At 43.1% G+C, this 26899-nt stretch overlaps 1 protein-coding gene across 3 annotated transcripts in view; it reads left to right on the forward strand.

Moving 5' to 3' along the window:
• Positions 1–26899, forward strand: part of LOC142200973 (LIM zinc-binding domain-containing Nebulette) — a 183808-nt gene that overhangs the window by 9021 nt on the left and 147888 nt on the right. For all 3 annotated transcript variants that reach the window (XM_075271748.1, XM_075271749.1, XM_075271750.1), the window contains exon 2: positions 7546–7640. In XM_075271748.1, coding sequence (XP_075127849.1) covers positions 7546–7640 — 95 coding nt within the window. The remainder of the gene's footprint in view (positions 1–7545; positions 7641–26899) is intronic.

Here is a 26899-nt window from a genome sequence, read left to right on the forward strand (position 1 = left end):
AGCTAGGCGGTTTTCACGTGTGAACTGACCCTAAGACTGAGTAAATAAAGATGAATTACCTCTCCCTATAATTAAATGGTGCCTCATATTCCCTTCTTTCCAGAAAAGTATAGCAAACTACCTAAAAATAAACCCTCTCAAATTCTCTACAGGAAATACATTTCATTGGCATACTCCCTGCTATAAAACAAATAGAACAAATATTCAACCCCCCCGCACGGGCGCTGCCAGTCCCTGACTCCTCCACCTCACCCATCTCTGCTGCATGGAGAGAAATTTTCGGTCTCCGTAAATGTCTTAAAATATGCAGTATATGTATCATACAAGGTAAAAGCGATCTAAGACAATGACTATAAAGCAAGGACTAGACAACACCTCCAAAGTGGGAAGAGTGGACAGGCAGGAAAGAAGGCAACAGCAAAATGCAAGGAGAATAGAGTCGCGTGCCTTAGGCCATAAAAGCCCCAAAACATAACTATTTTTGTGGGCGGAGCTATATAGGATGAAGCTGGACAGTGTGAAAGCTGAAGAAAATGGAGTCTCATGGAAGATCAGGAGACTATAGAACATGCAGGCTGTGTGTGGGCAAGAGGAGTATATCGGGTGTAGAGTTTCAGTGAGTACTACAGGGAATGTGTTGTTCTGCCTCTGATGGGGGAGGGGGGAGAACTTTGGCACATTTCAGCAACATCCGTTCAGCCCTTTTCAACACAGATGCTGCTCAGACAGTCACCTAACCAACCCCCTGTAATCACAATTGCCTGATGTAGCAGAGTTTAGGCAGCTCTGTAGCACACCTTTATAGGATCTCCATATGCAAACATGTACATACAGCTGGTTATCCTATGAATATGCAGTGATCTGTAACTGTGACCCTCCCCAACTATCATTACAAAACACAAGCCATAGACCGTACACAGACAGAAGCAGGGGGCAGCTCATAATAGAGAAGCGAGGGGCAGAACTTAGAAATTCAGGATTTCACACAAAAGATACCAACTTTGTTAATGATGTATATTACGAAATGTATTAGTGACACAGACACTGCCAGAAAATTAAAAGTTTAGTTATTAACAGCTCCAAATGAATATTGAAATTTTAAATTTAAATTTTAAATGCAGGATTTCACACAAAGGATACAAAAATTTGTTCAAAAAGTTCAATTTGATCAAAAGTTTAGTTATGAAAAGCTCCAAACAGATATTGAAATTTAAACAAAATGTCACTGTAAAATGACATAAAACCTAGAAATAACAGGTATTCTAGTTGTCCTGACCGTTTATCAGTCTGCAGTGTTTGCTACAGGATCCCGACACAGTTTTTTTAAAACAAAGGGGTTAATATATTGCTGGTCTGCTTGACTGGTGACCAACTGATGGCTTAGCTTAGGGGGCTCAATGAGTTTTATTGTCCTACAGCAACTGCAGAGGGGGGAGAGGCTCCTGCTGCAGTCAGTTAGAAGAAGTGCTGGAATGTTTTATCATTTTCATACATTTTCTGTTTTAGTGTTACTTTTGTATTCTTTTGGTGTGCCAGCTTTTTGATAGTTGTTCTCCCCTTGGTTTGTAGCATGACATTATAAACATACATATACCAAAACTAAATAAAATAAAATAGTGCGCGGTCCCCCTTCTTAGTACTTTGTGTTGTATTTCAGATTATTTCATTTTCCAGTCTTTTGACTAATTTCTGAATTCATGTAAAAAATAAATAGATATGAGCCATATGTCTCAGCACCGCAGGCTGACAGCGAGACATCACCCCTCCGAGGGATCTCAGAGACGTGCTGGAGGCGCAGGTAGTGCAGCAAGGTGTTGATTATGAAATTGTTTTCACATATTTTAATTTACACAATGGCCTCATGCACACAACTGGTTATACAGATCGACAGGGTCTGATTTTTTTTTTAAACAAAATGCACTCGAATGACATCCAAGTATCATCCAAGTGTCTTCCATCCTTCCGATTTCATAGATTTTTTTTTTTTTTGATACGATACTGGAAAACACATTCTAGGGCTAGTTTAAGGACTAAATTTATATACGGAAAAATAATAAAATATCTCCAAAATCAATAAAACTTGGAGTTAGAGATGAGCGAACACTAAAATGTTCGAGGTTCGAAATTCGATTCGAACAGCCGCTCACTGTTCGAGTGTTCGAATGGGTTTCGAACCCCATTATAGTCTATGGGGAACATAAACTCGTTAAGGGGGAAACCCAAATTCGTGTCTGGAGGGTCACCAAGTCCACTATGACACCCCAGGAAATGATACCAACACCCTGGAATGACACTGGGACAGCAGGGGAAGCATGTCTGGGGGCATAAAAGTCACTTTATTTCATGGAAATCCCTGTCAGTTTGCGATTTTCGCAAGCTAACTTTTCCCCATAGAAATGCATTGGCCAGTGCTGATTGGCCAGAGTACGGAACTCGACCAATCAGCGCTGGCTCTGCTGGAGGAGGCGGAGTCTAAGATAGCTCCACACCAGTCTCCATTCAGGTCCGACCTTAGACTCCGCCTCCTCCGGCAGAGCCAGCGCTGATTGGCCGAAGGCTGGCCAATGCATTCCTATGCGAATGCAGACTTAGCAGTGCTGAGTCAGTTTTGCTCAACTACACATCTGATGCACACTCGGCACTGCTACATCAGATGTAGCAATCTGATGTAGCAGAGCCGAGGGTGCACTAGAACCCCTGTGCAAACTCAGTTCACGCTAATAGAATGCATTGGCCAGCGCTGATTGGCCAATGCATTCTATTAGCCCGATGAAGTAGAGCTGAATGTGTGTGCTAAGCACACACATTCAGCACTGCTTCATCAAGCCAATACAATGCATTAGCCAGTGCTGATTGGCCAGAGTACGGAATTCGGCCAATCAGCGCTGGCTCTGCTGGAGGAGGCGGAGTCTAAGATCGCTCCACACCAGTCTCCATTCAGGTCCGACCTTAGACTCCGCCTCCTCCGGCAGAGCCAGCGCTGATTGGCCGAAGGCTGGCCAATGCATTCCTATGCGAATGCAGACTTAGCAGTGCTGAGTCAGTTTTGCTCAACTACACATCTGATGCACACTCGGCACTGCTACATCAGATGTAGCAATCTGATGTAGCAGAGCCGAGGGTGCACTAGAACCCCTGTGCAAACTCAGTTCACGCTAATAGAATGCATTGGCCAGCGCTGATTGGCCAATGCATTCTATTAGCCCGATGAAGTAGAGCTTAATGTGTGTGCTAAGCACACACATTCAGCACTGCTTCATCAAGCCAATACAATGCATTAGCCAGTGCTGATTGGCCAGAGTACGGAATTCGGCCAATCAGCGCTGGCTCTGCCGGAGGAGGCGGAGTCTAAGGTCGGACCTGAATGGAGACTGGTGTGGAGCGATCTTAGACTCCGCCTCCTCCAGCAGAGCCAGCGCTGATTGGTCGAGTTCCGTACTCTGGCCAATCAGCGCTGGCCAATGCATTCTATTAGCCCGATGAAGTAGAGCTGAATGTGTGTGCTTAGCACACACATTCAGCTCTACTTCATCAGGCTAATAGAATACATTGGCCAATCAGCGCTGGCCAATGCATTCTATTAGCTTGATGAAGCAGAGTGTGCACAAGGGTTCAAGCGCACCCTCGGCTCTGATGTAGCAGAGCTGAGGGTGCACAAGGGTTCAAGTGCACCCTCGGCTCTCCTACATCAGAGCCGAGGGTGCGCTTGAACCCTTGTGCAGCCTCGGCTCTGCTACATCAGAGCCGAGGGTGCGCTTGAACCCTTGTGCACACTCTGCTTCATCAAGCTAATAGAATGCATTGGCCAGCGCTGATTGGCCAGAGTACGGAATTCGGCCAATCAGCGCTGGCCAATGCATCCCTATGGGAAAAAGTTTATCTCACAAAAATCACAATTACACACCCGATAGAGCCCCAAAAAGTTATTTTTAATAACATTCCCCCCTAAATAAAGGTTATCCCTAGCTATCCCTGCCTGTACAGCTATCCCTGTCTCATAGTCACAAAGTTCACATTCTCATATGACCCGGATTTGAAATCCACTATTCGTCTAAAATGGAGGGCACCTGATTTCGGCAGCCAATGACTTTTTCCAATTTTTTTCAATGCCCCCAGTGTCGTAGTTCCTGTCCCACCTCCCCTGCGCTGTTATTGGTGCAAAAAAGGCGCCAGGGAAGGTGGGAGGGGAATCGAATTTTGGCGCACTTTACCACGTGGTGTTCGATTCGATTCGAACATGGCGAACACCCTGATATCCGATCGAACATGTGTTCGATAGAACACTGTTCGCTCATCTCTACTTGGAGTTTTTTGCTATTTTGTCAAAATTTCTATCAAAAATTTTCATCTTTCTTTCGATCTGTTTGGCCATCTACAAGGGTTTGTGGATGGTAGGGTTGAGCCAATCTTGAGATTTCAGGATCGATTTTAAAATCTGATTTCCATTCATTTTCCAGCCGATCCCGATCGTGATATTTACTCAATCGCCGATTGGAATCCGATCTTTTCCGATCCTGATTGCTCAACCCTAGTCAATGCTTCCCTATGGGAAAAGTCACTTTTCTGGGTTGAGCCGATCTTGATATTTTAAAATCCGATTTCCGATAATTTTCCAGCCGATCCCAATTGTGAAATTTTCTCGATCCAATCTTCTACAATCCCAATCGATCAACCCTAGTGGCTAGGTCACACATTTTCTTTGTGGATCTTGCAACAAAAATCTGCAACGATTTACAGTATAGTACATGTGAATGTGGTTCATAAAACTAACACCAGGTTCATACTAACATTCCGGCACTCTGTCCCAGATTCCGCTTAATATTGGAAGAGAGAAAAGTCTGCCCAGGAGAACTTTACTCGCTGACAATTTCACTATAAAATCAGCGTAAACCAGGCGGACCCTATTATAGTTTATGGGGTCCGCGGGTTTCCGTGTGTAACCACTTTTTAATTGGATAGGGTTTCTGTCTTTCCGAGTTTCCGAAGGACAGAAACCCGAACGATAGTGTGAACCTAGTGTTACTCCACATGTTACAAAAATCAGCATTTCCAAAAATTCTGAGGATTTCTAATTCTACAAGCATGCCTATTAGGTAGTAGAATTGCCACATCAGTGTCGGCTGAACCTATCTTAGTTTGATCAGCCAACCATATAATGTGTATGGGGTCCCAACAGGTCAAGTTGGGGAGATAAGATTGTGTGGTTGGATTCTAACTAGCTCAAGCTCTATCTTCTCTGGAGTGTAGGAGTTGTTAATGGAAGCCAATCCTGTTCTCAATTTTTAGAAGCCACTTCATATGTATATCTGATGGTCTACTATGGACAACTCCTCCACCATTCCTTCATACTGCCTTTAATAAACCTCCCCCAACTTGGGGCATGAGCCTCATGGGGTTTTTTGCCTTCCCCTGGATCAACACTGTAGGGGATTGTAGGGTTATAGGTTGGACTTGATGGACTGATGTCTTTATCCAACCTCATCAACTATGTAACTTTTTTTTTGTATTGTATACTCAGTAGTCCTTGCAATGATTTTGCAGAAACTTTTTGCTAACCAGCTGAGTTGGGAAACTCTCTGCACAGCGTGGATTCTCCAGGGGATTGTAACCTGATTCTGAGAAATAGAAATATTTGTATCCTAAGGGAGAGGAATCTATAAAGCGAAGATACAATCATTTGTCTTTTATGTATTAATTGATAGAAGTGGCTTTTTCTCGGTGAGAAGTAATTAGAGCGACAGAATATAATCCCAGGCTGATAGAAACAAAGTTATCAATTAAGTCCGATAGTACTATACCTAATGGTTTCCCACTCATTAAGTCCCATTATTTGTCATGTCGGATGTGACTTGCATGTTACCTCCAGAATGAGTAAAGCGTGTAATTTAATTGCCTCGTACAACTTCAGCATTCATTAATGGAATTTGCATATGTAAGTAGACCTTGAAATTTGTTCGTTCTGGGGACTTCGTTCCTCGGCTGTTTGATGTTAAGCTTTCAGGGATAGCTGGTAATGAAATATTTACTGAATGCTAAAGTAACTGTTGAAATTGGTTAAATATGTAGGTGAGATGGATTATGGGAAATGTTAATCTTTTGTAAAGCTCTGCACAGGAACATGAAGTTGTTGCACTCCACGGATAACTGGATGTATGGGAATAAAGGATTAGATTGGGCTTTAAAGAGGTTGTATCAATGAGGTTTGTGGTTCTAGGTTCACACCTGTGCTTGGTTTTCTATTCTTCGGATCCACTTGGGGACCTGAAAAATGGAAACCCAATCTGCTTTAAAAGCATTTACCCATGGAAACCCTTGGACCTCATGAACTATAATGGGGTCCAATGGGTTTCTGACCAAAAAATGCGGAGAGAAAAGTCCTAAGTGACCTTGTTACAACATACAAATATAGGATTAGACAATACAGAGATCTTTCCAATGTTCTCTTTACACCTAGTCCTGTACCAAGGTGGAATTCTCTACTTCTAATGGAAGAACAAGTTTTCCATAGTCATAGGTGGCCTTCTTTGTTCGACTCAAAGTGCAAGGAATGTGGTGGAGTCAGTGGCTCTCAGACTCTCATTCACAACACCAACGAGGGTCAGTTGTGTTACATGAGACCTATTTAGCTGGTATATTTTTGGTATGTGGGAGGAAATCTAGGTAAGCACAGGGAGAACATACAAACTCCATGCAGATTGGCTGGATTGGCCATTGGCTGCAAGGCAATAGTGCTAACCACTGAGTCAACATGCCGTAACAATGGATAACTTGTGGGATGTTGTTCCAAAGATTTCTGTTGATATTTGGAGTTAAGAAGGAATTTTCTCCAGGTAATGTTTTTTTTGGCATTCACCATTTAAGCCATGATAGGCTCATAGGTTGGACTTGATGGATTTGGGTCTTCCTCCAAACCCATCTACTATGTTAATAGCCTATATTACTCTTTGCAAACCATTGGTTAAAATGCAACCCCCTGCAGCTGTATAGGACCAAAGGGTTATATAGTGAGTGATCAAAGTGAGATTTAGTAGATCAGTGGGGACTGGCCAAGAGTATTGTGATGGGGTTGGTATCAGGATCATAAAATATATGGAAAACATGAATTTCCATGTAGGATATGTTCTCTTCTGCAACAATATTTAATATACGGTTTGATCTCAGGTGAATTCATTCTTCTGAACCCTGACTCCTGAAAAACCTCTCTCTAAATGACATCTCTGAGCAGATGTATTCCGAAAGGTGTGAATACTGCAAATATATTGTGCAAACCATCTCCGAACATCAAGATCGTTCTCACACCTCATGATATGGTAGAGAGTTGGTTAAGCCACCAGGACATAATTGCTGTTACTTTCCCGCTCTTGTCTTGTGCGTTAAACAATTAATCTCCTGTCTCTTCATCTTCGGCAGCCGGTCCATGAATAGATAAATGGAGTCAGTTGTAGCAGTCATAAAGCTTAGAACGCGATGTAAGAGGAGATGGATGAGGAGATGATGACTATTGTATAATGATTATATCACGTGGCCTTGTGTTTTGTCTTCTAGTACTGGCATAAAGGATGTTTCCACTGCGAGGTTTGCAAAATGACGTTAAACATGAACAACTACAAGGGATATGAGAAGAAGCCCTACTGCAATGCGTAAGTGCTATGGTGTTGGCACCATTTGGTGGTCCTAGGCTGTATTTATAACTGATCTTGCAACTATACTATTATTGAGGCTCAACATTCAACAACGTTCCCCTGGGAATCTCCTTTAGGTAACATTTGGTGGAAAACGTGAGACAAGTTCTTTTCATGTCCAAGTCAGAATGTGCTCTGGTGGTCTCAGAAGTTCTGTATGATAAATCTAGGATGGTCGATCATTTCTTTAGTTGTGGTCTTCCTTCCCAACCAATCCATATGTCCTTATTTATAAAATATCTTCTTAATTTACATTCCCATTCCTTCCATAACTGTTCATGTCTTTACTTGGTCAACTGGCCACCCAACCATGTGTCTGTAGTGGGGTCCACTAGTGCCTGGGGTTCCTCTGCTGGCTCCATCCCTTACTTGACCACTTTTTGACAGGGTTTGGTCTTCCTATAGTCATAGGTCCAATGTCTGAGGTTTATCCTATTGCCTCAAGCTCTAATTTGTTGACGTGGTTGAGTGATGAGTCTTGTCCACCTTGTCAGCATTTGTATTTTAGTTAATAGTTGTATTTCTCATGAAACAGCATCTCTGGAACATCCACTCTAATAACTCTACTCTTGTGCTGTTCCTCTGTTATTCCTCCCCAAAAATTCTAAATACATTGATATCTGGGGCATGTCCCTACACTGTCTGACCTTGTCCAATCAATGCTACGGTGCCAGACTAGATATGGACACATCTCTTTGATAAGAAGAAAGTTAACATGTGTTTGTCAAATGATTCTTAAAATTATAGGAGAAATAACAGAGGAACAGCACAATGTTCTAAAAAAATAATCTAGAAATGTTCTTCTGGGGGAATACAAGTACATAGTTGCCCACTGTCACAGATTTTCAGAAACAATCATGGCAATTTTGGCATGTCCTGGTCTGAAAAGGGGCATAGTTTACAAAAAAAACCCTCACAAAAATGGGCAATCTGTTTATGGATGGCTAGGATGATTTGAAGGCAAATCTTGAATGCCCCTATTATATCATTGTAAGCGTTGGTAAGCTTGCAAATACTTGCTAAGATTGAAAAGTAAGAGAGCGGGCAAGTCTTATTGAAGCAAGGGTTAGGCTAGAGTTTAATGGGCGGCTTATCCTTGGTTTACATAGAAATAGGGTTGCATATATTGCAGTCATACCTTTCACAACTTCCAACAAGTCCAAGCTATTTACATCCATTACTAGGTGCTGCTCTGCTGATTCTGGCACAATTGGAATTTTTCTCTAGCCCCCACCATTCCTGAGCAATGAATGCTGTTAGTTTTGGTGTCTGATATTCTTTTTAGGCTCTGTACTGTTGGGCTTGGGCAGACAAGGGGTGTGATTCCGATTTCTGACACTGGCTGCCTCTGATTAGAGCTATGAGTCACGCCCCCTACCTGACGCCGCCCACCTGACATTACAGAGCTTAAATAGCACATCAGGCACCAAAACTACCTGCACTTGTTGCTCAGGAATGGTGAGGACCAGAGAGAAAATTCCAACTGTGCTGGAATCAGTGGAGCAGGGTCTATTAATAGAGTATGTGGAGGTTAAGAAGGGTCCTTTCTATTATATAAGGTTATTTTGGCTACAAGATAGCCCCAGCTAAGGGGGTGTAGCTAGCATACTGTAAATTCTGCAGTTCCGTCCTAACCGTATTATTTCGGGTTCTTGTATTCTAGGATATGCATTGTGCATGATAATAATAATGCTATGATATTGGAGCCTTTAGATATAGACAGCTCTCACTTTGTGGTCTGATTTCAGCGTCCTTCTTGTTATCTCTATCATTCGTATCAAGTCTGAAATCATTTTCTATTTTTAGCCAATGACATCTTCATGTTGCAGATTTGACGGTGTCCCAGCATCATAAGCAACAAAGGTGAATTCAACGAGATAATATAGTGTTTCCTGGCAGCCATGTGTTACTAATATAAAATAGATCACAGCTTGCCGTTTGGAGCTGACTGTGAGCTTATCACTACATGTCTTCCTCGTATATTCCTTGTCTTTGTGTATCTTAAAGAGATATTACGGCTACAGCAGATAAAGTCTTTACATTGCGTCATGAACAATGATACAATTTCCTACCCCACATGTTCTATCGACTCATCACATCTGTTCAACTCAAAGTCCGGTGTGTGACTTTCTCAACCCAAGATCTACTTGAAGTGTGTGACCTATTGCAAACCTTCTCCAAAAGTGGAAGCATGCAACCTAACCCTCAGAGGAAGATGGTCCTGCAAGAGTCATAGTCATAGCTTTGTGTCACCAGAGCTTGGTACCCATCTGGTTTCTTGCTTCCACCACCATTGTCCACCAAGGAATCTTACCTTGGTCAGCTCACCCTGCCGGTCTATGACTGTTCGTGACTATTTGTGATGGTCAAACCTTGTGAGATTCATTTGCTCATTCATTCAGTGCTATCCTATCCTATTCACCGTTCCTTAAGGAATCCAGTGTCCATTCCTGGGTTCCTTCTGTCTTTGTAGGTGGTGTCAGTGGCCCCGGGGACTGCTGTGGCTTGTGACTGGGCCTCAGGAGGCACATGGGGCATGTCAATGGCAAGATGCTTTGACACAAGCCATGATGTTAACATGCCATCACCCATAAGTCCATACAATTGCTGGGATTGAACACTGGACGCCACCAGGTTACCCCAGGAGAGTCGAGGGAAGGGAAAGTATAAGAGTTTTTTTTTTTTCAAAACCTTCCTTGGGCTTCCAAATTTTACTGGTTGTCAAACAGTTTTTGGAAAATTCATAGTGAACCTGTCTCATCATGAACTGGTTTGCTCATCTCTATCCATAGCATATCTAATCCCAAGTTTTCTGACATTGGTGACTGTCGTGCTGCCACCATGCTATCAAAATTTGTGGATGCTTTGCAAGACGTTACTGTCAGTATATCCAATGGAAGCTAGCTGCCTACCTGTGTAGGGAATGGTAGATAATAGAGATTCATAGGGATACACTACAGAGGTATGTAGGACAAGCAGAGGACTGAATAATACATGCAGGGTGCACTGAATACAGGTACTTGTCAGCCCAGCACTTAGATTTCCACTGATAAATGAACAAGGGCCTGCTGTGTATTGACAAGGCATTTGCATCTTTTAGAAAGATCTTAGATTACAGCCAAATCATCCCATAATTATGAGCATTGTCTTTCCTGTTCAGCATTTCTATGACCTCACGATATTTGCAAAAAGGAATTTGCATAGTATCAAAATAGTCCTTTGGAGATTGCAATAGAATCCTTCAGTTAAGAAAAGTTGAGTTCTGAATTTCTTATATGGCAAGGCCTTTATGTGTATGTATGTTGGAAGATAAGATGCTTAAAGGGATACTACAGATTTATCTTTTTTTCATCTGTGCAATGTAGTCATTGAAGTTGTTACAGGTGCTATCACCCATGTTTAGCACCTGTACTAATGTATAGCACTTGTACCCATATTTAGTACTTGTACCCATGTCTAGCAACTGTACACATATCTAGTATCTGTACCCATGTCTAGCAACTGTACCCATGTCTGGCAGGTGTACCCATATCTAGCAACTGTACCCATGTCTGGCAGGTGTACCCATATCTAGCAACTGTACCCATGTCTGGTGCAGATCTTTTCTTTCTTGGCATATCTCTTTGGCCTACACCATCAGGCAGTCTCATGGTCTCCATGTCTCTACAAGGGGTTAGCTTTTGATAACTCCATCGTAGTGGGTGGTGCAGCCCGTAAGTGCGGTCAATCAATCTGGGCCTGACCTATCTGCCCTGATCCTAAAGTCTTCCTATACATTTGCCCTGCAGCCAATCTCTGCAGTTAAAGGCACAGTGTTAATGTACATGACAATGGAAAGCAAGTGCATAACACCTTAAAGGCATATTGTTTTAGGCTTTATGTTCTATATAACCCATTGCAATTAGCACATTGGTGTATACTGCACATTAACGCCTTACAAAGGTACACTGCTAACATAGTGTGAAAAAATGCTAAAAGTGTTCAGTTCAGCTGCGTTCATTCTGAACATAGCTTGTCCATATGACTATGGCGTATAGCTTCCTTGCTCAGGATCCCGCTATGAACCTTAGGAGAGATTCTGCAAAAAGTAACCCTTGTCCTGGTGGATTCAACCACTCTGTGCCTTAGATGGATGGCCATATTCAGAGTGGTCACCATGTAATAGTACATTGTATAGATTGTATGTAATATATGGCTGACTGTAACATGCTCTAGGGGTTTGTTAATCCGGTCCTGTTGTGAATTGCTCATTATGGGACCGGGTGGTTGTGTTGAAATAACGCCTTTAATCCACAGAATGAAATGAAGGAAGAGCAATACAGAAATCGCAACTGGTTAGTCCAGTCACAATGCTTATATAACCTGTGTATAAGTCATATATGAGTCATGGTGAAAGCTGCAGCATAAAACTATAAAGTGATATAAAACATCTAAATGTATTCTCCTGATACAAAGAAACACTCTGTAACCCAGCAGGAAGAGATGTACAGTACTTCTCAGGCTCTTCTAGGGCTTTAGTGACTCATCTAAGTTCACTAGACTTACTTATGTCAGAAGAGGAAATGGACATTCACAACTTGTGGACTTAAAGGGAGTCTGTCAGCAGATCCCAGCAGATCACCCCAGCCCTGCAGATAGATAGGTTAGTGTCACCAGATCCCAGCAGATCACCCCAGCCCTGCAGATAGATAGGTTACTGTCACCAGACCCAGCATATCACCCCAGTCCTGCAGATAGATAGGTTAGTGTCACCAGAACCAGCATATCACCCCAGCCCTGCAGATAGATAGGTTACTGTCACCAGAACCAGCATATCACCCCAGCCCTGCAGATAGATAGGTTACTGTCACCAGAACCAGCATATCACTCCAGCCCTGCAGATAGATAGGTTAGTGTCACCGGATCCCAGCAGATCACCCCAGTCCTGCAGATAGATAGGTTAGTGTCACCAGAACCAGTATATCACCCCAGCCCTGCAGATAGATAGGTTAGTGTCACCAGACCCCAGCATATCACCCCAGCCCTGCAGATAGATAGGTTAGTGTCACCAGATCCCAGCAGATTACCCCAGCCCTGCAGATAGATAGGTTAGTGTCACCAGACCCAGCAGATCACCCCAGCCCTGCAGATAGATAGGTTAGTGTCACCAGAACCAGCATATCACCCCAGCCCTGCAGATAGATAGGTTAGTGTCACCAGAACCAGCATATCAACCCAGCCCTGCAGATAGATAGGTTAGTGTCACCAGATCCCAGCAGATCACCCCAGCCCTGCAGATAGATAGGTTACTGTCACCAGACCCAGCATATCACCCCAGCCCTGCAGATAGATAGGTTAGTGTCACCAGAACCAGCATATCACCCCAGCCCTGCAGATAGATAGGTTAGTGTCACCAGAACCAGCATATCACCCCAGCCCTGCAGATAGATAGGTTACTGTCACCAGAACCAGCATATCACTCCAGCCCTGCAGATAGATAGGTTAGTGTCACCAGACCCAGTATATCACCCCAGCCCTGCAGATAGATAGGTTACTGTCACCAGAACCAGCATATCACTCCAGCCCTGCAGATAGATAGGTTAGTGTCACCGGATCCCAGCAGATCACCCCAGTCCTGCAGATAGATAGGTTAGTGTCACCAGAACCAGTATATCACCCCAGCCCTGCAGATAGATAGGTTAGTGTCACCAGACCCCAGCATATCACCCCAGCCCTGCAGATAGATAGGTTACTGTCACCAGAACCAGCAGATCACCCCAGTCCTACAGATAGATAGGTTAGTGTCACCAGAACCCAGCAGATCACCCCAGCCCTACAGATAGATAGGCTAGTGTCACCAGACCCAGCAGATCACCCCAGGCCTGCAGATAGATAGGTTAGTGTCACCAGATCCCAGCAGATCACCCCAGCCCTGCAGATAGATAGGTTAGTGTCACCAGATCCCAGAAGATCACCCCAGCCCTGCAGATAGATAGGTTACATAGATAAATCACTGCCTCTGTTGCCACAGTTAGATAGGTTACATAGATAACTCACTGCCTCTGTTGCTACAGATAGCTAGTTTATGGTAATCTGAATAAATTGGTTTGTTCCTCTTGTGACTTGGTGCCGCCATTACTTAGATATTGCTGTTTTTGTCAATATGCAAACGAGCTCTTTGGAGTAACTATGGTGTTTTCATTTCTCCAAAGAGGTACGGCTCCAAACACCTCATTTGAATATTGACAAAAACAGTGATACCAAGTCACAAGAGAAAACCAATTGATTCACATTACCATAACCTATCTATCTGCAGGGTTGGGTTGATATGCTGGGTTTCGGTGACATACTCCCTTTTATTCTGTAGCTTGGCAACAATATTGCCAGAGTTGAATAATCTTATCTGTATCACAACATGACATGTTTTACATGTGTTATGTTATTTATTCAATAAAAAGAGATTTTCAAGAAAAAAAAAAAAAGTTATTATGTATTATATGACAAGTGCAAATATTCACCATCTGCATACAAGCCGTAAAAAGCTTCTCCACTGGATAGTCTTGTTAGAATGGTCAATAGAAAATATCCTGATCTCATAGTGTTCTCCTGCTGGGTCCTCCAGCCAACAGCTGTGTTCATTCAACTCAATGGAGTATCTCACTCAGGTCCTTCAGAGTGACGGATACTCTGTAACTCCTCTCCCTAAAAGCAATGGAATTGTTATTTAAGCAATGTTCTAATACACAGCAGGTAAATGACAGGACCAACATACAGCAAGTAAACAAGCAACCCATAATCCTAGACTGCACTGGGTTACAGAGTCTAAGGCTACCTTGAGATATTCAGCAGAGCCCACCACAAGGCAAGATGAACTTCATGGTATGGGACCCGGGTTGTGTGTGGACTGTCAGGGTCTGGGGTTGCTAGGTGGGGTGGCATAGACACACAAGTCCAGTTTCTTTAGTCCAAAACAAAGGTAGAGTTTATTTTCACTCAAAAAGGCAGTGCAGCAACAAAAGGAAACAATACAAAAATAAATCCCTGCCCGGCTAGGCTCTAACTGAACATAGAATAGGTCGCCTCACCTAGAATAACAGAAATCCAAAGCCAGTAGAATCATTCAGGACACAGCTCCAAAAATATGACCTCTCTGTTGGCTCTCCAGCCAAGCTCTGCCCCGAGTCTGCTGCTGGAGCTGGCTTCTTAAGCCTCCTTGATGAGCAGACTCTCTGCAGCTGAGTCGCTGCCGGAACATCCCCAAAGTGTGAACTGGAGGGGGGGGGGGTGGTGGAATGATAGGTCCCACTACCAACCTACCTGCCATTCCTAAAAATCCAGCCCAATACTGAGCATTTACCAAAGTGCTCAGCAGACGAAAGTTGTCTGCTGAGAACAAACATTCCTAGAGTTTTCTCATCTCACCCACCTGAGTAGTCTGGGGGAGATGTACACCCCCTCCATTACCTAGCCAGCCATCGGCTTACAGGACCAAAAAAAAAGAGTCATATACTATATGTATGGGGGCCAAAAAAGGGGTTGTATACTGTGTGGGGCTCAAAAAAAGACACATATATCATGTGGGGGTTAAAACAAAGGGTGTCCTGTACCGTGTGTGGGGGCCAAACAAATGGGGTCGAGTATCATGTGGAGGTAAAAAAATGGGTCCTATAACAAGCCAAAAAAGGGACCATTATTATATGTGGGAACCAAATAAGGGGATTATTTGATCTGCAAATGGGGTGTGTGTTAAACAATATTAATTAGGGGGGTCCCATCACACATACAAACATAGCTGGGGTGGGTACCTTTCTATAGTTCGCCTCAGGCAGCAGAGAAGCAAGGTTTGCCCCTGGGCACATATAAAGCCAAATCAGTGACAGGACAATAAGCCAAAGTCAGTAAAGTAGGGAATCAGCCAAAAACAGGGAAAGGTACTGGGAGTAAGTTCTGGGAACATAGAACCTAGAACACTAATGTAATCACTGGCAAGTAATAAACATCAGAACCAGGTCTAAACACTGCGATATAACCTTTGCTGAAGTATAGACCTGATTAGCTCTGTATTTCAAGCCTCCAACAGACTGAACAGACCCTGCCAAAGTTTGACTGGTAAGAATAGCAACCTTATAGCAACAGCCACATGGAAAATGCAAACGATGTACAAAATCTCACCGCAGCAATGCTGCACAGGAGAGGATGACAACTGCTAGGAGGAGAAGTAGGAGCACAGATATTTAGATTTCTCTTTACCGCAGACCCATTCAAGTTGCCCCGATGAATTTCTCTGTACAAAGGAATGGCCAGAAGTGCTGCCAAAAACTTTAAAGGGATCCTATCATTAAAACTTAATTTTTTCTCACTACCATGTAGGAATAGCCTTAAGAAATGCTATTGTTCTCCTACCTTTAGATGTCTTCTCCGTGCCGCCGTTCGGTATATAATCTGGTTTTCATCGGTATGTAAATGAGTTCTCTCGCAGCACTGGGGGCGGTCCTCAGCACTCAAACAGTACTGGGGGCGTCCCCAATGCTGCGAGAGAACTCTCCAGCGCCAACGCCATCTTCTTCAGGATTGGGTCTTCATTGCATCTTCTTCCAGCAGTGGCGTAAAACTTCTAGGCCTCGGGCAGCTGACTGTGCATGCCCGCCGACTACAAGAAAATGGTCACTTACAATACTGTGTAAGCGGCCATTTTCTTGTGGCCGGCGGGCATGCGCAGTTGGCTTTGCCCTAGGCCCGAGGCCTAGAAGTTTGAAGCCACCGCCGGAAGATGACGCGAAGGAGACCTGTTCCTGAAGAAAATGGAGGTGGCGCTGGAGAGTTCTCTGGCAGCATTGGGGACACCCCCAGTACTGTTTGAGCACTGGGGCCCGCCCCAAGTGCTGTAAGAGAACTCAATTACATACCGACGAAAACCGGATTATATACCAAACGGCGGCACAGAGAAGACATCTAAAGGTAGGAGAAGAATAGCTTTTCTTAAGGCTATTCCTACGTGGTAGTGAGAAAAAATTAAGTTTTAATGATAGGATCCCTTTAAAAGGGACCCAGGATCAGTGTTGGTACCAAGGTCAGACCTCCACCACATCGTGACACATGGCTTTTCCTAGTTATATGCCATCCCTTCACAAGATGGGAATATGCCTTTAAAGGCACATACATTATAGAAACTGTATAGTAAAACAAGAGTCTGACTTAGGGATTACAAAGCCTCAGAGCTCGCTATTACAAGTCGTGCCCCTGTATCAGATACAATTACAAGCTATTGGGTTTTTGCTTAGTATTTGATAGTGATCCGCGGTAATCTTTCTAAAAATATTGTTGTTTTTTATTCGGATAAGCAGGATAAATGTTTGGTAATACGCCGTGGTGCCATAGCCCTAATAATACATGCTAGCGTTCCCTCCCTTCCAAGTGGGAAACCTATTTACCCAAGGACAGCTTGATGATGACTTCATAAATATTCATCACAATACGGTCTTGTCTCTGAAGTTTCAGTGTTGCTAACCATGTTAATAATTCCTATCAGATAGGCTGTGTGATACCGACAGCAAGGGATCACACTTCTGCTATGTAGTCCCGGTCCGCCATGCTATTGGGTAACCCCAAGTATATTGTAATGTATTCAGGGTCAAATTTGTTCTGAAATATTAAAGAAATAGAATTATAAGGTCACATGAAATTCACTACTCAATACTATAGAGGAAGTCTTTGTTGCAAAGGGTTCCTCTGTTAGGGAGAGGCGAATGGTGCAATTGCCCAGGGCCCCCTTTTCCTTTTTGCATAGTTGTAACATCTCTGCCTGTTCGGGTCTCTGCGCCACCCTCTGCTCGCGTGCTGCGGCGCAGGAGGCAAGTGCAGTTTGATAATTTGCTTAGAGTTTTAGTTGCACTGTGTGAACACGGCTCTAGTTCTGTGATTGAATTTGCACCACACCCATCTTCTGCCCTTGTTGCCTCTGTCCATTAAGTGGTTACATTTTGTCTTGCCCTGTGATTGCGAGCCTGCCTTCCTGTCAGGTCCAGGGCTGGTTCATCTCCTCTACTTAGTCTTGGTTCGCATTCACACTGGTGCCTGTTATTGCCTCGTGCTTGCTGGCTTCTCTTTCTGTTTAGTTACTTGTATTCTTATCCTTGACCTCTGGCTTTCTCTACTGACTATTCTTTTGGACTCTGATTTGGCACTGCATTGCTCGACTGTTACCGAACCCTGGCTAGCTGACCTCCCTTTGTTCTGGTTCGTCTTAGCTGCGTTTTGTGTATCACATATATAGGAAGGGATCGTCTTCTAGTTGCCGCCTATTACGTAGGCTAGGGCCTGGCAATAGGAAGGGACAGTGGGGGGCTTCAGCTTGTGCCCCTTGACCCTTGTGCCCCTTTCTCCAGGGTTCTCCAGCAGCTTCTGGGGAATTGTCATCTAGCAATTCCCTAGAATTGTATTTAGTATTGATTCATGGCAAAATAAAGAAAATCCACCTGGAAATTAATCTTGCAGATTTAGACCCTTTAAAGGGTACCTATTGTTATGTTGCCCACCAAGCTTCTTCACCTTACACCAGTTCTTTTTTGCCTAAAAATTTTGCAAAGTACTGTATGACACAAACAATCAACTTTCAATTGAAACAGAATTTCTTATAGGAGGAAAATGATTACTGCACAGTCATCTTATATCTTAGGAAACACCTGGTAGTAGAAACAATTTAGTCACTTTGTTTCAATGCTTGTCATGCCAGATGTCGGCTGCTACGGGGATGATAGGTTATATAAGCAGAGTAAAGGTGGACACACACATCACACATCCCATATCCACGGGACCAACTAACCATCCAGTGTGTATGGATGGTCCCAACTTTTCCCCCACAAGGGGAAAGGACGATCAGGTTGTTCGATTTCGATATGCCCAATCCTTTGTTCCCATAGGAGGAAGTCCCCACCATGGGAGAATGACGGAGGTTTCCCACCCTCTTCTGTTTCAGAATATTATATGTGCAATTGACCCAACTGTGCACGTGTATGTTCAGACGTATATAAAGTTTATGCCCAGCTTAAGTATTGCAGCATAATTCCCCCAAATTCAGCACGGAGATCAGACCTAAACCAGACCGCCTCTCCTAACTCCTTCTGCTACAACCTAGGCAGATTTGAAGCTATAGGGGGCGTTGAGGTAGCAATTGTTTCTGAGTTCTGGAGTCTCAGGGGCCCCAAAATCTTCTCTATAGCATAGGAGATCAGTATTACAGATAGTACATGGAAGGCAGGAGCCCCATGACATATTTTGCATTGAGGTCCAGGAGTTTCAAGTTCAGACGGTGCCTATAGGTGGTGCTTGGTATTGCAGCTCAGCCCCAATTCTTTGAAAGAGACTGAGCTGCTGTTATACCATGTGGGCGATGGACATGATGTCATCGGAACAGTGAACCCTTACTTTAACCGATAGTGGATGTCGGGTATCTAAATATGATGGGTATGGATATCTAATATGGTTGCTCAGGAGCTGAGAGTTTAACACAGCAGAAACATGGCGCATAAAAAAACGTCCTATGCATCTCTGTGTATGGAAATATACAAAAGTTACGGTTTCAGAATATGGCGACTTAAAGATACAATTTTTTTTTTGCAAAGTTTTGATTTTTGTTAAAGGGTTAAAATGCAAATAAAACCATGTAAGTTTGGTATCCCCAGAATTGTACCAAAACATAGAATACAGGTGACTTGTCATTTTAGCTGCATAGTGAACACTGTAAAAATGAAGCCCATAAGAAAGTTGCACAAAGGCAATAATTTTTTTCCAATTCCACCCCATTCTGAATTGTTTTTTCCAGACAGGGGTTAATAATGCGCAGACAGTGAAGATGCCCCTACATCCTTAATAGAGATGAGCGAGTAGTATTCGATCGAGTAGGTATTCGATCGAATACTACGGTATTCGAAATACTCGTACTCGATCGAGTACCACTCGCTATTCGAATGGAAAAGTTCAATGCAGAACCAGCATTGATTGGCCGAATGCTATACAGTCGGCCAATCAACGCTGGTTCTTCTCCTACCTTTAGAAGTCTTCTCCGTGCAGCTTCCCCGCGGCGTCTTCTGGCTCTTCATTCACTCTGCCAGACATCGGGCCTGGGCAGAGCCGACTGCGCATGTCCGCTTGTAGTGTGGGCATGCGCAGTCGGCTCTGCCCAGGCCCGATACCTGGCAAAGTGAATTCAGAGCCGGAAGATGCCGCGGGGACGCTGCAAGGAGGAGACTTCTCGGAGGATCCAGCCCGACCCTCACTCGTCGACTTGGTAAGTATAATTTGATCGAATGTTGCCTACCCCTGAAACGAGCATTTTCCCCCCCATAGACTATAATAGGGTTCGATATTCAATTCGAGTAGTCGAATATTGAGGGGCTACTCGAAACGAATATCGAACCTCGGACATTTTACTGTTCGCTCATCTCTAATCTCTAATAGTTATTAGGCAAACGCCCATTGGCAGCCGCTTATCTCCTCTGAGAAAAAATGGATTGGAGTTGAAATTCAACATGTCGATCCTTCCAGATGATGTCGGGGAGTTGGCAGGTCCCCAAGGTATCTGCCAAAATTGCCGGGTTTGACTGATTTTACTTTTATTAGTACTAGGCTGACCAGATGTTTCCTTTGTGAACTTGCCAAAAGAAGACCTAACCAGTAACCTTTAGTGGTGATACTTATCCCAAATCTGTTTTTGGAACGTGAAGACATATCCAACAATACAAAATAGTGATAGCTTCAGGTATAATAATGGCCAAATCATTGCAGAAAAGTGAATATATAGATAAATGCAATATATAATGGCTGTACAGGTAGCAATCTGTATCCTTGTCGGCCACTGAGGTCAGTACATTGCACCACTATAGGTACAGATTGCCGCTGTGTAGGGGATCCGTTCACTTTAAGCTTGTTTGCTATTTTCAGCAGCACAGATATAATAAATGTGATATATTCACACCAAGCTGTGCGCAGGACACACATTGGAATCAATGACTGCAGGCATCGCACACTGGAGACATCTCTTCTGAACGCAAGTAACACTGCCGCCGGTGAAACTGCAAAAACTGACAATAAAGGCAATGTTATACTTCACGCTAAAAGCTGACACTTTACCGGAGGTGAGAACACGACCACATGGAACACACAATCCAAATACTGCAAAATGCCCAAATTGTACTGATATCTTCACATTTAAGGGCTATGTACACAGGTAGAACCAATTTGGTTACAAATAAAAAATGTATCTACTTTTGCTCGTAGACTTGATTCAAAATATCCCATTTTATGTATATATCTCCTGGAGTGAATATCAGCCATGACAATACGTCCCATCTGGGGTAAATCTGGAGATTTAGATATCATTGGACTTGTACTGTCATAGCTAAGGCAAGAATGGAATAGGAGGACACCAAAGACTCCATTATGGAGGACAATTCATGACTGATGTTCAGTTCACACTAGCATTGCATCTTCGTTGATTGGGTCCATCGGAGGACCCAAACAATGGAGTGGTGGACCACTAAAATAGTGGTTACACTCGGAGCCTGAAGGACCCCATTGACTATTATGGAGTCAATCAAGTATCCAAAATGCAGAGGCAGTGTGTCAAAAATTAACTATTAGGGTGCATTCACACGGAGTAACGTGCCACGTGATCTGGCACGTATACGGCGTGTGAATGTTTGCACGCCGTAAACACTTCCATTGATTTCAATGGGAGTTAGCAAAATCACGGCCGCAAAATAACGCGGCGTATACGATGCTAACTCCCATTGAAATCAATGGGAGCGTTTACGGTGCGCAAACACTCACACGCCGTATACGTGCCACATCACGCGGCACATTACTCCGTGTGAACGCACCCTAACTTTACTGCTTCCTCAGGAATTAAAAGTGCAAACAGATGGATGCTACTAATCAAATTCCCTTGAATAATTTATCCTGAACAAGTGGGACCTCCTCTATAAAAGATGCAATTTTGGCAGTTTGCTGGTCTGAAACATACATGCCAAGGAGGAAAGAAATCAGCAATGATCTTAGAGAAGCAATTGTTACTGGGAAAGGTTATAAGTCCATAATTTTACGGTGAGAAAGATTATTAACAAGGAGAAAACATGCAAGACAGCTGATAATTTTCCCATATATTGAATGTTTGAGTAATTCGTCCCAAGGTCAGGCCGTGCAATGCTCAAAGAATTGGCTAAATTCCCAACATCACCGTATGGGTTCTTTGGAAGAGTTGTCAAGAGAATCTTTTCTTTCTAGAAATTACATGGCAGCGTATTAAGCTGCACAAAACACAAGACTTCTGGAACAATGTACTTTGGACAGATGAAACCAATGGAGATGTTTGGTCATAAAACGCAACGCTACTTTTGGTTAAAACCAAACACACCCTATCAGCACAAACACCTCAAGAACCGTGGTGGAAGGATGAGGGTTTGGACTTGTTTTATAATGACAGGACCTTGAATTGACCATGAGCTTCCCGTTCTAGAGTCAAACATGAGGCCATCTATCCAACAGATAAAGCTTGGCCGAAACTGGATCATGTGACAATGATTCCACGCACACCAGGAAGTCTACAACAGAATGGGTAAAAAAAAGAATAGAATTGTGGGGTCAAAACCCGGACCTTAACCCAATTGAAGTACTGTGGTGGCACCTTAATTAAGGTATGCATAAGAAAGTGCCCAAAAACCTCAATGACCTTAAACTTTTCGAAGAACAATGGCCAACATTTCTCGAGAACGAGAATGAAAACCAAGACTTCAAGTTATCACTACTACAAACTATTGGTTCCTGGGGGCGCTTGGTTAGTCACACGTGGCTTTTCCATTTTGACCTCATTTTGAGTAGATACATAAGGTCACGGTGGGTTGTTGCTCTTCTGAGGTTGTAGTTGCCTAATTTTAAGATGTTTTTTTATTGTGTTCCGAAACATAAAACTATAGAACCAAAGGAGAGTAGACCTTGTATATTATATATTATACTGTAGGTATATTATAATATCTTGTTCATTCTTTTGCTTCTGACCTTGCGAGGATCCGGAACATCTCGGAATGTCTGGAATATGGGATGTTGGATTCTATGAAGTTTACTGTATCACCCTTGCCTATGAATGCCGTGTCTTGTGACAATATTTAATGACTATCTGGTGTTTTTAGACTCTCTGAAGTCTCTTACTTTCTACGTTTTCGCATTCGAGCCACGACTATAAAAATGCAAACAGCAATCTCTTTGGGGTCAAATATCAAAAGGGGTCTCGATCTAGGAAGACAAACATTAAGGCCCTATTATTCAGCGTGATGATTTATTCATGCAGTAACCAGACTTGGTAGCAGCTGAGAATAAGATTAGTGTAAAACGTATACGGTTCAGACATCTGGGTGATTGATAAGGATGCAATTACTTGCGTATTGTGAGGTAGCCGGTTATTTTGGGATTCTGCAAATCCTGCTGGTTGAGTCTGATTTTCCCAGTTCATTGTATGAAAGAGAAACCTTCAGCCTTGGAAATTTTTTTGATTTGGGATGAAAATTATTTTTTTTTTCAAATTGGCTTGAAAATGAATTTGTTATTTACATGAGTTCTGTTCCTTTTTGAAGCCCGTTGGGCAGTATGGACCTATCATAGGAATCCTCGGGACCGCGAGCAGACAATGAAGAGGAGAATTTACCGACCAGGGATCATTTCGTTTTTAGTTTTTATATAAGGGGGTGTTGGCTTTACTATTCTGAGAAAAGCAGATATCTGATGATATTTGCTATAGAGTGGACCCTACGGGACACTTATCGTATTATGAACCTGGAATATCCTTTTGTAGCTCGCGAGAATTCTTAGCAATATGGCAACTTTGTCCCACTGTTAATCCCACAAGATTTGTATAAGGTTCTAAGGGAAATGAAGTCTAAGTACTCCTTATTGATGATCTTTACACTCAGTTCATCGTGCTTGTCAACAGATTGAAAGATCCTCCATTGGTGATCTGCCTGGGCTATGGGAACCTTTTCACCATGTGAGCATGCCCTCAGGTAACCACTGCACCCAATACCTACTAACAGCTAGGCTAGATGGCGGGCAAACGTCCCATTTCTCTATGTCCATTGATGTGCTTCCTCTCAAAAGTTTGTCAACTTTGCAAAGTGTCTTTGAGGCATGTGTAGCAGTCAATGGTCTCTTACCAAGAAGTACACTACCCAAAAGTAGACTCTGTGAACTTTTTTTTTTTCTAGGGAAGCAATTTTATTCCTTCTTTTAGGAAGATCCAGACCAGACTTGTGATCTGCATCTGAGACATAACTGCATGCTGAGTTTTGCAGCAATCTGATGTTTCTACCTTGGTGCGGTAGTTTTTTGTCAATGAGTGTATGATTGCACCTCTCTGTATAATGTGATGTAACCCACAGTGTAAAAGCAGAGCTCAGCTTGTAGAGTAACAGCTGGCCAACCCGAGGCCATTTCCTCTGTTAGTTTAGGACACTAAGAGCAGTGTTCCTGGATGCCATCCTGTAGGAGGAGAAGGGATTGTCAAGGTGCACTACTCTGACACGACGGTGGAGGTGGCCAAAATTCCATTGGTACTACAGACTGATATACTGTATCAAGTTAGCAATGTATTGCTGGGTGATCATACGATATGTTCCACATTTCGTTCCTTCGCCCTTACTCAATGTTCCTCTTTACGTTGATAAATAAAGGTTGACTTCCATGCTGTGCAAAACTTCACTTCTACCTCCGATAGACAAGGACCTGTTGTAAAAGTTTGCAAATATAATATCAAAAATTGTTACGGACACATTTATGAGCTAAGAGAAATTCTGTAGCAGCCGTGTCGGTGGTCACAGTGTAATGAGATGAGCCGGGCAGTGAGGCAGAGCAGTGTAACATTTACTAGTAATATGTAGGTCACCTTTGAGCAAGTGGTGACCCATGAAGAAGCAAGAGGAAAGCCGTGCCAGGAGGATATTTTTGGTTCTTTAAAGCAGGGTATTCTGTTGGCCTGACACATAATTTTCATGTGTAAATCATTGACAGCTAGTGCAATATTGTGTCATATTCTAAACTTCTATTCTTACCTTAAAGAGAATGGGGCGTGAGAAAAAGACATATTGTTTAAAGGGATATGTTATGAATCTCACTCCTAAGGATAGCTAATAATATTAGATTTCTGGGATCTGACACCCAGTACCCTCATCAATAAGCTGTTCACAGCAGGTTATACACAGAAAATGGAGCAGGAAGCAGACAGCTCCGTCCTCTGTGTAGTGGCCAGAACAGGTACTGCAGATCAGCATCCATTCACTTCAATGTGAGCTAAGCTGTAGTGATCCTGTCCGACCAGTGTAGGATATGTTATCAATAATGTTAGTCTGAAAAAACCCCTTTAAGTGTGGCAGCACATACTTTTAAAGAACGTTAGTAATTTTTAAAAAATACATTTCCATGTCCTTATCTATATATAAATTTCCTGAAATATTGCAGCTTTGACTCTGACCACCAAGCCACATAACAGGCTGACACTTCCTGTTCTGTAGAGATCACTTTTCATGGTTTTATAGACTTAGCAATGGGCGATCCTCCTGTTCATTGGGTTTGAACTTGTCATCAATATGTGATCTGCTGGGGTCCAACACCAGGCTCCCACACAGATCAGCTATTCCAGGAGCTCTCAAGTTTTTCCTATGGATTTGGTCACCAGTTGGAAAATCCATTTGGTTCTAGAGAGCCCCTTTAAATGTGCAAATGCCAAAAATTTGAATAAATTTGCAAACAATTTGTAACTTTAATTCTAATGTGGCTCATCTATTATTCAGCTACACAGCTGCCTGCATTATATGTATACAGTATATACGTTCTGACGGATCACTTGCTAGAGGCTGCATCTACGGGGGGCTGATATGATGTATTGGGTATATTCATTGAGATATTCCGAATTCATCAAAAATTCTTGCATGATGAAAAGTTATTCCATGTGACAATATAGTTTCTGTTTAGACTCGGGGTTCTAGATCTCTTCTTGTAGTCAATCTGAAATAGTTTCTCATAAAAAAAAATAAAATCGCAAATCTCAAAAATTGGATTTTTGGGAATGTCACAATATCACATCGTGGTTGCATTATAGTAGTCCAGCATGTGGTTGTATATCCCATGCCTATTGTGCATGTACATACTAGTATTTGGGAGTATCACTACAGAACTTGGTATACTTGCCATGAGGCTTGGTGGCCGCCATATTGGTCAGCATCTTCTGCTCTATGCAAGCAATTTTGGTTACTTTGCTGGTGCAAAAATAACATTTGGCGAGACGCTGGAACATCTGCACAATGACATCACACAATCTTGCAGCGAGGTATAAGGCTCGGTTCACATCTGGGTTCCGGTTTTCGTTGGGGGAGTCCGATGTAATACCAGACACGGCCTATGAACCAGAGTGGCGCTATTTCTGGGAAAAACACAGACCATAGAAAACCCCTTTATGACCATGTGGTGCGTTATCATCCCGTCAGTGATGTCTTTCTGCGATTCATTAAAGTCGCTGACCAACACTTTTGTGGCGTTTCACATGACGGAGCTTTGCACAGGCCGTGAAGATCCCGGGGGCTGAGTCACTCATTTGTTTGCAGACTTTGTCACCGCTGTTAACAATCCATTTCAGCATTAGATTTAATGAAAAGGTTCTTTGGGGCAGAATCATGAAAGAGTGCGGCGAGCGATTATGTCATTATGTTTATTGAAATCTTCATGAGTCACATATCAAAATGTGAAGGGAAAACAATAGTGCGCTGTTTCTGGGAGTTCAGCTCCGGAACCCCCCGCTCACACAGCGATAGCAGGCGGCAATGTTACTGTCTGTTATTTCTCTCTGATTTGTATGCTATCCATCACTGCCAGTGCGATACAGTACAATACACTAGCTGTAGGCAGGAGATGACATACAGGTTCTCCAGGAAACAGCACCACTCTTGTGCATAGGTTGTGTCTGGTATTGCAAGTTATACCCATTCAAGTACTAATCTTGGTTAAACCTCTTTATGGAGGACCTATCAACAGCTCAATGATCAGCGCTGTCCCTCCAAGCATTGTGATGTTTTGTGTCTCCAAATCTGTTCAGCTATTGCAAAGATATAAGCCCTTTTAGTGTTAATGCAGATTAGGGTCTACTAGCCCAGTGGGCAGGGCCTGGCCGGGCCTGTGGGCAGGCGTGTCTGTGTGCAGGGCCG

This window comes from Leptodactylus fuscus, chromosome 4 (assembly GCF_031893055.1).
Source record: "Leptodactylus fuscus isolate aLepFus1 chromosome 4, aLepFus1.hap2, whole genome shotgun sequence".
NCBI classification, from domain to species: Eukaryota; Metazoa; Chordata; class Amphibia; order Anura; family Leptodactylidae; genus Leptodactylus; species Leptodactylus fuscus.